Below are 11,069 nucleotides of genomic sequence, written 5' to 3' on the forward strand. Positions count from 1 at the left end.
TGAGAAACGTTTAGGATTTGGAGAATTTTTAGTTAATTGAAGTAAACCAAACATATCTAGCTGCTTTTATGACTATTTCATAATAGTATCTTTTTAAGCTAATACTCCACCGGGGAGCACAACTTGCAGACAAAAAAAAAAAACAAACCCTCTGAAGTGCCTTGAAGAGATCTGAGCTTTGGACTCTGAACTTTGCTGCTTATAAACAATCATTTCAATCTGCTGGGCCGCAGCGGGAGTATGAGGCTTCATAAAAGGGCTTAGGTGTTGTAATACTGAGCGCAGCAGCGTTTAACTCCATGTCTCGCTATCCAGCCTCCCCATGCAATCCAGAAGATTTAGACACAAAGAACCAGATCCGCACCGGCCAGCGGGGAACCACTTTAGGAACCGCCGAGCAGAGCACAGCCCAGCTGTGCTGAGGTACCTCTTTCTGATCGGGTTTCAAGCCCCAGATCCCTTCCCAGCACAGGAACTGAAGCAGCACACTCTCATAAAACACCAACAGCAATTCCAGCACTTGCTCGGGCTTTGGAAGAGAAAGATCCAGTGCGTCTCTTCCGCTGCAGAGATGCGAGCACCCCAAACAGAGCTGGCTTGTAGCTGTTGGGACAACCTCTTGTAACCATTCTGGTTTTCGTGGAAAAGATGGACACTTAGGGCACATCCAGGCACTCTGGAAGCAGAACAAGGACAGCTTGGGCTCCACTCATGAATGATCCAGTTCAATGGATGATACTTAAATATTCTTTAGGGAAAACTTAAGCCTCAGTGAGTGCCATGAACTTGGGGGTCCCAAAGTTAGGACACACAGGTGTCACCCTCTGCAGTGGCCTTCAAAGCACCCTGGCCTTTGCCAAACCACCACATACCTCTCTTTCCTCACTGTCCTATTCAGTGGTCCCATTTCCCAAAATGTGTTCAATCACATGTTTTTCTTTCTCCCCCTTCCCAGTGGCCATCTTCAGTCTGCACATAAATGCCTCAACCTGGTCTTATCCTCACCATGCACCCCCAAAGCAGGCAAAGGGCATTGAGGTCAACTTATTTTCCCTACACTTCTTCCAAATCCCTGCACATGGTTTCCTAACCTTGGGTCTGCCCCAACCCCTCAACCACCCTGTGTTCCTCACTCAAGCCCTTGACTTATATCTCCTTGGTCCATGGTGCCAGCACTAGCTCAGGTACCACAGGAGAGAGCTGAGCAGGGCAGAAGCCTTGACTGGAGACAATCAGCTGGGGAACAGTAATTGCCCAAGTAGACAAGTGCCTCTAGGCAGGTGGAGTCAAGCATTGCCCTTATTTTGAAGGAGCTTGTAAACCAGCGTAGGAAACAGCCCTAACCAACCTACTCGAGTCAAGGTGTCTCCTGGTGCAGTTAATTACACAGTTCAAAGAAGAACAGAGTCAGCCAAAGAGACTAACAGCCCCAGTTGCACTCCAGAAAAGATGTAATTAGAGAACTAAAGCATTACCTGTGATTTGCAGAGAAGGAAACTGCGAATCCACACCTTTTTGTGAAGAGAAAGGAATTGAGCCCACAGCCTGCTGGCATAAGCTAGCATTAAATCACCAGCGAGCAGAAGGCACTGAGGGCTCCTTCTCCAGACATGCCACGAGAACACCCACCTCGCCAGGGAAGCAGAAGTGCACCTTGGAGTGTCAGACCAGCCTGTCACCTAGTCCCAGCACCACCAGCACTGAGGTCCTGGGTGAGTCAGGAACTATTTGACACTGAAGGATTTACAAACCTGCATCAAAGGAAGTTTGCAGCTCTGCATGGCCTGCAGAGGAGTTTGAGGAAACTGAGTTTTAGGATCAGGCCCAGTTCTTCAAGGGTACTTAAATGCTAACCCAAATTGTTTACAATGGAGATAGTTGCCTACAGATTTTTCAAGATCTTAGCCCTTTGGGCCTTAGACCAGCTGAAAGAGGCTAAGAGAAGTGAAGTCACTCAAGGCATTCAAGTCAGCTACATACCAGGTGGGACACGGAGTTCCAGCCCTGGTCTCACCCCAGAGCAGCAGTGGCTCAGGTTGCCTCTGCCTGCTCCACACGGCAAGGGCAGCCCTTATCCCAGCCAAAGTTTCAGTCCATGAAAACTGATGGCACAGGCGCAGCAGCACTGTGGGGAAATCCTGAAGATAATCTTTGACCTTTGCTATCTAGAGAGAAAATGCTTCAAGTAGGAATGTGTTTACCATATTAATGCTAAAACAGTTCCATTATAATGACAAGCATGATGTTTCATCAAAATTCTTATGAGATTTATATCTGCCATAGATCTCCTTCGGATGGAAGTTGGATGTAAAACAAACATATGTTTCTTGTTACAGTGCTGCAGAAAATCCATTGTTTCTGGGTTGACCGATTCAAAATTTAAAGAAATCATTCTGCCATAACAAACATGATCTTTAGCAATCAAAATGTATTCTTATATTTCACTACGTATTTAATAAAAGAACTTCAAGTGAAGCACAGGTTTGCTTAAAAGTGATGAAAATTAATTCAAGCTAAAACTGTCATGAAACTGCAGGATTAGCAATATCAACTCAGACTCCCTCTTAATTTGACACACATAATTTTGATGTGCCAAAGATGTTGTGAACTCAAACTACAAAAAGACCTCAACAATTTATAGAATCTATATAGAGTTTGTATCCAAAAAGCTACAGTCATGAAGACGAAGGTTTCAAAGTCAAGTTAGGAAATGCGAAATGCACCGTTGCCTTGTGCATTATGATATGACCTTAAATTGCAGGTTTGCAGTTTTCCCAGTAGGAACCCTCCTCTCATTCCAGAATGTTTTTCATTCTTCTTCAGTGCACGGCTCAACCTTGCTTTCTACACTCCGCATAGGCCACAAGTGTATCAGCTTCTTTATAAGTATTTCTGCACTTGCCATCACAGGAATAAGGATTGTGAGGTCTTTTTCAAATCTGTAAGATTCCCTGTGCAATTTTCTCCTGGTACCACCACCTGTAGTATCCATTGTGTGAATGGACGAACACTGGCATTTTCACCTAATATTTTTAGAACAGATCTACTGAACCTAGACATAGACACAACTACTCTGCACTTCTGCAAGCCTAGCTCCAAGCACCATATATTAAATATTTAGCAAAATACTTAGTGAGTTTCTGTGAACCAATTGTCTTGCTCAGTGTTACAGAACCTCGTGATAGCAGCAGAAAGAAAACCCAGTTCTCCAAACCAGAATGCTCTTTCCTTCATCATCAGACTATCTTTTCACCTCTGTCAATTTGACCCCCTTTACTGTTATCAAGTTTTTCCTTCAAATGAAGTAATTTTGCTGACAGCAAGCTCACGGCTGCACAGTCCTGGATCACTCAGAGGAGCACACAGCCTACACAAGGAATACGGAAGGATCCCACAGAGCACTGCACGGGTGGGATGGAAGCATTACAAGGAAATTACAGATCTGAAAATCCCTAATTTTTGCAAGTCCATTCCTTCCCATCCCAGATGTTTTTAAGGACAAATGTAAGGATTCAAAGTAGGAATCACACCAACCCTCCAACTCGTCACCAGCAATATTCAGATCTTTCATACGAAACAACTCCTGTTTCTCTGGCTAGAGTAATGCCAGTAACTCAGTGTGCACAGAGGGGAACGCGAGAGGGTAAAATACAAAATGTCTTCCAAAGTACTCCTCTATTAGCCAGTAGCACAAGCATCCAAACCTTACATCACACGTTCTAGGTAAGAGTTTACAGTCTCTAACACAAAGCTGCTACAGCTCCTGGTTCCCAAGCAACAGCTATCCCTCTCTTACACCCACCTCCTTCCTCCCTGTTTCTCACTATTTTGAGATTCTCTGAAACATTTCAAAGACGACACACCCATCTCTGCCAAAAAACAACAAATACATTTTCCTTACAAATATCATCCCAAGGTACAACTAAACAGTATTCATTTAACTTTTTCAAAATACTTCAACAGGAGACTACTGCACATTATGGGGACTGAAGTTAAAAATGACAAATCCAAGTCAGAAGCATCTGAACACATGTCTGAATGGAAGCTGTCGAACAACCTCAGCCACAGTCAACTGGCAAGCTCTTAACATGGCTTCCTTTTCTCTCCTCCTCTTGAACTGCTGTAAACATCACTTGGCACGATTCTTTTATTAACTTCTACTACTTGCCTGACTCCTGAAGGGTTAAATTTGAGTGTAAAGAGGTTGGCGATTTCAGATGTGTCAGGCCAATTGGAGCATGGCTGCTTTGCACTCCTCTCAAAGGTCAGCCCATTTTTAAGTGCCTGGTGCCAACAAACCCCTTTCCTCTAAACCAAGTAATCTTTGAAAGACTTCTGAACCACATTAATCTTAACCCAAACCTATGGTCAAAGAAGCAGATGCTGGCTTTCTACAAAATCCTAGCTTTTGTAGCAGTTTGACCAGCTGTGCCTTTCAAGGGCTACTTCCATTAGATAATTAAGTCTTCTAAAAGATAATGAAATAGTTCTAATTTGATGAGAAAAAAATAAGTATTCTAATCATTTCATGAACAGAAGTGTGAAACTTCAGGCTCTATTTGTCTCTTGGAAGAAAATGAGAAATTTCTCAAAAATACATCAAGTTACGTATGGTTCATTGTAAGATTTTACTACAGGAGATAAAATATTACTCCCATTCTCAATATAATCTCCCCACAGACTTTTAGGAATATCAGTGATGCAGATATTTTTGCAGCATTTTGTTTTACTGTATCAGGCTGTGAATTTTTGAAATAAGTATTTCACCCAAGGATCACTGCATCCATTCTACAGATGTATGCAGCTGAAGAAAGCAGGCAAAGGTTAGTAACATAGCGATGAGCAAAGCTAAAAGGCAGTTTCCATTCTAACTTCTAATCTAGCATTGTATTTTTTGGGTCATACAACTACAGACATGGTTTGCTACATATTTATGAATTTTTTTTTTTTTTTTTTTTTCTAAACTGCTCTATCTTTTGGTCAATGGATTCTTGCGTTTAGCAGACATCATGCATAACAAGAAGAAAAAAGCAAACCTTGGGACTATCACACAAAATTGTGTACTTCACACAGAGGGCTATACGATAGGCTTTAAATTTTGCATGTAATACCAAAATCTGTCTCAAATTAACACCATCATAAAACTATGGAAGACTAAACTCAGGGTCATCAGCCAGCAAGGGCTGGTATTTTCTGGATACAACTGAATTCCTTCTGGTTTTAAGCAGAGCCTGAATTCCATGTGTATCTCTAATGTGATTAAGCCTGATAGTTTAAAATACTTGATACCAATCACTGTAACAACAGTATGCTGTAGGCCATGAAAAAAATATACAGGAAATTAATTATGCTGTTGAAAGCACATCAGCATACCACTTCTACCCTTTAAAAGGATAAAAAAAATCTCAAGAAGCTGAAGTGAGAGTCATTACGGTTTATATGAAAATAGTATTTTAAGGATTACCAATGCATATGGTATAAAAAGCTAGTGAAACATTTCCTGATTTTATGATAAAGCAATTATCTATATTTTCCATTATTGTAATGCGTATGTGCTTAGATGCACACAATATTACATTCTGCTATCTCATGATGCCACTGTAATATCAAGCACTGGTCCAGTATTGTTGTCTCCAGGGAGAAGTGATAAAGGAAATCAGCAATGCCTTTTTAATTTAACAGAGCAACTAGAACCAACAGCCTTGTGTGTTTCTTACTTAACCCTACAACTGCAGAAAACAGCTGTATTATGAAACGGGTAAGAATCAAAAAGCTGGAATGAAGACTGCATATCACAATGCTAATATGTAATGTATATACTCACAGGAAAGATCTGAACATTAGCTTGTTAACATTTACAAAGAACTCTTCCAAGTAGATTTTATACTTTGACATGTTTATTTTAGTTGGATGAACAGATTCAATGAACAAGCTGAAACAGTATTCCTCAGCCTCACATTTGCCTCCCTGGAGACTTCTATAACCAAATGTTTAAAAATATCAGAAATATGTGGATATTTGCAAGTAGTTCAATAGTTATTTCTTGTTCCACGCTTCTCTTTCAAGTCTTTCACGGATTACTTCTTTTAGGTATGGTTCAAGATAATGCTTATCCTGAAAAAGAAGAGAATATATTTAAACTTATAGGGAGGTCCAGAAACATCTCAAGCCATTCCTACAGATTACTTGTCTCTCACGCCTCCTCAATTTCACTAAAACACAAGCTAACAAGAAAAAAAAAAAAAAAAAAATCAATCAAATGTTACCCTGAAAAGGTAAACTTTGTATCTGCCAAGTCTGCAATGACAAGTTCTTTACCGTAGCAACCACTAATTCCTAATGCCTCGCCAACATTAACAAGCAAAGTCATGCTTCCAGCTATACCTTTAGAAACAATGTTCTTTTGGCAGATACCCAAACGTACAAGATCCATTTTAATTAGTTCAAAGTCCAACTGTAATACTCTGGAGAAACTCATTTTGAACTTAACTTCTAAATAGCACTGTAAACTTGGATTCAATGAAACACCTTGACCACATTTAACAGTTACAAACCAAATTGCTTCTTAAGGAACTCCCCAACCAGTTATTCAATGCAGCAGTTACTTAAATGTGACCAATAAGATCAGAAGAAACAGCCTCTGCTTATATAGAGAAACATAATAACCTTGTACTATCCTATAGTCACAGTGATAAGGTTTCTCTCTGCCTGGTAATTTGAAGAAAGCTGAGATGGACAGTAATGCAAAATCTGTGAATCAATCCACTAATACAAAAAAAAAAAAAAATCAGTTACATCTGAAAAGGAAGTTGTAGTCTGTTTTTCAAGTTACAAGACAACATTTACTTCAACGGAAGATTTCCTTTTAACTAGGGGCTGTTTAGCTTGGAGAAAAGGAGGCTCAAGGAAGACCTGATCACTGTCTACAACTACCTGAAAGGACGTTGTAGCGAGGTGGGGGTTGGTCTCTTCTCCCAAGTAACTGGCAATAGGACAAGAGGAAACGGCCTCAAGTTGCATCAGGGGAGGTTTAGATTGGGTATTAGGACAAATTTCTTCAGCAAAAGGGTTGTCAAGCATTGGAACAGGCTGTCCAGGGAAGAGGTTGAGTCACCATCCCTGGACATATTTAAAAGACGTGTAGATGTGGTGCCGAGGGACATGGTTTAGTGGTGGACTTGGCAGTGCTAGGTTAACAGTTGGACTCGATGATCTTAAAGGTCTTTTCCAACCTAAATGATTCTATGATATTATTCTTCCCTGGCATCACCACAAATAAAAGCTTTGGCTTGAGATTTTCTATAAAATTCAGAAATTCATCAGAAAAGCAAGAGACCTTCTATAAGAATTTCAAACTAGTTACACTGTACTTCTTTATCTGATAGCTTAGAAGAAATATTTTGACTGAATACAAACAACGTGCTATGGCTCTGAGCTGTAGTTTAACCTTTTGTCATCTTCAGAAAAAAATTGTAATTTCCTCTTAAAAATAAAGCTTTTCAGACAGCGATCAAAAGCTTTGTTTTCCAAAGGTATTCTACGAGGCACACACTCATTCATTAAGAACATGTAAGAGTGTATCTCTTCAGAGACTGAAAATCCCAAAGAACAGTCATAGCAGTGACATTTAAGACCTCCACCTGGGAAACACTCTGTACACATACCTCTTCGTACTTCACCCACTGGTCTTTTGGAAGGATCTGATGTTTCAGGCTTAAGTCAAGTGCTCGCTTTATGCGAAATATTCTTTCATTGTAAAGATGTTCTGGGAGTCTCCTCAGTGCTTCTTTTACATCATCATCTTCGTACAATGTATCATCTCGCATTAATCCTGTATCAAGGAGATTTTACAGTATCACTGAATAAATGTTCTTAAGTAAGATTTAGGATTGACGCAGGTGTTTCTACATAACATGGGCAAAACATTTACAATGTGGTTACAGGTTTTGATCTTATGTGACTCCCAATAAAACAGAAACTTATTTTGAGCCACATATTCTTGAATTCAATTTTGTAATTTATTTCAAAGGCACAAGGAACACGGCTGCTAGTTTAATCACTAAACAGGAACCCTGGAACGGGTTGCCCAGAGAAGTTGCTGAGGCCCTATCCCTGGAGGTGTTTAAGGCCAGGCTGGATGGGGCCTTGGGCAACCTGGTCTAGTGGGAGATGTCCCTGCCCATGGCAGGGGGGTTGGAACTCGATGATCTTCAAGGTCCCTTCCAACCTAAACCATTCTATGATTAAATTCAGTGTTTCTCTTCAGTTTTTAGTCGCATTCCCAGCAAAGCGGCAAAAAGCATTAATGCCTTAAAGAATTTCAGTAGACAGATATAAAAAGAGGGGTTAGGCACTGCATCTCTGGAGGAAAGACCTAAGCTTATTCCTCTACAGTTGTCTTGCAATTTTTTTCTAACTTCCCCAGGGCAGGTATGTTAACTTTCTTTAAACGACTTGCACATATTGCGGTCAGCAGTAAATTACAGCCTCTGAATATTCAGATTCTCTTGCTGCTCAAGAATAGTTCTGCCATCTAAATAGTTGAAACAAACTTCGTAACAACTCTGAACAAATTGAAGACAATACAATCAAGGCAACCTCCTCTACTTAGGGAAAGACTACTTTTACACCTACTTCACCGTTACACAGGCCAGAGAGACACCAAGTGAAGTTATGATGATACAAAGGGCAGAACTAACTAAATCCTTTTTGCACTTTGGATACTTTGCGTAAGTATCATGGACAGACTGCTATCAGTGGGAACTTCTCCAGCTTCAAGGGCAGCCTTTGGGTTAGAAGATACTGGCCAGAGAAAGTGACTTGGTGGGAAACGATAAATAATCAAGCTTTCAGGACACTTTGTTAAAGTTTTTTCAACTGCTCCAGTTTAACCTTAGCTGTTATAAGTGAAAACAAGCTGTTATAAGTGAAAACATGAGCAAACACAGCAGTAACAAAAAAGTCACTGATTTATTACTAGGTAACAATCATGATGACTGAAGCTATAGCTAATTTTTTCACACAAAAGCAGTAGCTAATTTTGATCAAAAATATTATGCCAAAGTGCACATACACACGTCAGTTAGGAATTATCAGTTATGAATTATAACTAGTTTGAGGATTGTTGCTTTTGCAGAGTTTTTAAAACTCAGCGAAACACTTACCAAGTTTGTTGAATCCAGCTGCATTATAATACCACTTGCGAATCTTGTCGATCAGGCGACCACCTCCTGCAACTGAACGTGATCATCATCAGTTGCAGAGCAAGATAAAATTCAACATTTACACAATACTATAACTACACAAATATTTGCTGTCCTCCTTCACATGCAGTAATGCAACACTACATCAAGTTTGAATCTGAACATATACGACTTGGTCTCTCTACTTTTCAGTATCCCTTAACTGATGCTGAATAGGCAGAATGAGTGCTTGTTACATAGAATAATTTGACCTCTGTTTCACTAAATTTGAATATTAGACTTCTTTAAGGCTTGGAACAATGCTAAAAGTTCACTACCAAAGACAGCCCCAACACTTTTAGGCTCCATAACTCTAACTTGAGCTAAAACCACAATGTTCTACACAAAGCAAACCCATCATGTTTTTCAAATCATTTATCTAAGTTCCACAGCTCTCACTAATTAATTAGCTTCAAGGCCAGCATACTACTACATTGTTAACCTTCTGCTCTCCTCTCCAGTTACTTAAATACTATTCCAGAGCCTCCTTTTTCAAAGAGCTGCTGAAGTCAACTCTGAAACCACACAAAAAAAGATAATTTACTTTAAAAAGAAAAAATAAAACACACCATGTGTAGAATGTTCGTCTTTCCTTAACTGCGATTTTGGATAGCAAAGGTGGTTTTGCATGTAATCAAGTATAATGCAGTACCAGATACCATTAGAGTAACTCAACAAGCGGTTTAGAAATCTAGGAACAGCACAACATGGGCAACGCAGCCAGGGCAAGCTAACTTCCATGACTTTAAGTCAGTTGTCTTACTAAGTCATCCCATAAAACCAGTGCTACGTGTGACACCAGTACGACATTAGCACGCTACCTCATCAGGCTTTATTCTTTAGTGCTTTAGGACTTGCGATCGAATAATGTCAGACCAACTACACCTAGAATCTGTATCCGGGCAGGACAGCGATCCCCGGGGCCGCCCCGGCGCAGCCCAAGGGCCCCTCCGGTGCTCCCGAGCACCTTCTGCCCCACTGCTCCTAGAAACCCTCGGTACCGGAGCCAGGCTGCCTCCCCTGAGGCCCAGAACGAGGGGCCGCCGCTCGGGAGGGCCGGCGAGGAAACCCGCCCGCCAGGGCCGCGCCAGCGGTACACCGGCTGCGGGCGCTGTCCCCGTCAAGGGCACACGGCGCCTGGCGCCCACCGGCTTCCCATCTCCCCCCTCACGGCTCGCCTCGCCTCCTACCGCGGGGACGGAGCGAGCCCAGCACCGCAAGGGCGAGCGGCACGGCCCCGCACGACCACCCCTGGCCGCCCACCGCCGCCGCCTCACCAGATGCCCTCGCCGCCATCTTGACCTCGGAGCGGCGCGGTGCTCTCTGGGTAACCCGCAGCGTCCTCGTCCCCGTTCCCGGGGGGGGCGGGCCCGCCAATGCCGCCTCAGCGCTGGCGCATGCGCCCCGGCAGGGCGGGGGCGAGGGGCGGCACAAGCTGTGTGCCGGTAGCGGTGCTGGTCCCGCTGGGAGTTCCGCTCTCCCGCCGCTTTATCCAGGCGGGTGGCGAACCTCCCCAAGGACGCACACTGCCCATCGGCCTCCCGCTGGGCCGTCTGCAGGCGCGGGAGCTCCGTCGTAGCCGCCGCGGGGCTCCGGGCCGCCTTGAGGCACCCGCCCCGGGGCGGAAAGAGCGACCCGACGCCAAGGTGGGCACGGTGAGGGCCGTGACTCTTACCATGGTTTTAAACGATGCTTACGGTGCTGGAGAATCGGTAATTAAGCCAAAATTAATCAACGCTTGCTCAGAACGAGGACCATAACGCTTTGCACGTGCACCGCAGTGCCTCTGCAAAGGGGCAGCAACTCCAAAATCATAGTATTTTGCCA

At 42.6% G+C, this 11,069-nt stretch overlaps 1 protein-coding gene across 1 annotated transcript; it reads right to left on the bottom strand.

The window, feature by feature from the left end:
* Positions 1-5,875: 5,875 nt before the first annotated feature.
* On the bottom strand, positions 5,876-10,581 carry UQCRB (ubiquinol-cytochrome c reductase binding protein). The gene is made up of 4 exons (XM_082499475.1): positions 10,520-10,581; positions 9,165-9,236; positions 7,665-7,831; positions 5,876-6,114 (listed from the first exon to the last, which is right to left on the bottom strand). The coding sequence occupies exons 1-4, from the start codon at positions 10,536-10,538 to the stop codon at positions 6,037-6,039; spliced, it is 336 nt and encodes a 111-aa protein (XP_082355601.1). The 5' UTR covers positions 10,539-10,581; the 3' UTR covers positions 5,876-6,036.
* Between the last annotated feature and the right edge of the window lie 488 nt (positions 10,582-11,069).

This window comes from Vanellus vanellus (assembly GCF_965231255.1).
Source record: "Vanellus vanellus genome assembly, chromosome: 2".
NCBI lineage: Eukaryota > Metazoa > Chordata > Aves > Charadriiformes > Charadriidae > Vanellus > Vanellus vanellus.

Bases quoted from the DNA above. Each gene is read 5' to 3' on its own strand.
- UQCRB (XM_082499475.1), bottom strand. The intron at 7,832-9,164 runs GTAAGTGTTTCG...TCCTTGATACAG, and splicing joins AGCTGGATTCAACAAACTTG to GATTAATGCGAGATGATACA. The intron at 6,115-7,664 runs GTATGTGTACAG...CTTCTTTTTCAG, and splicing joins AGTGGGTGAAGTACGAAGAG to GATAAGCATTATCTTGAACC.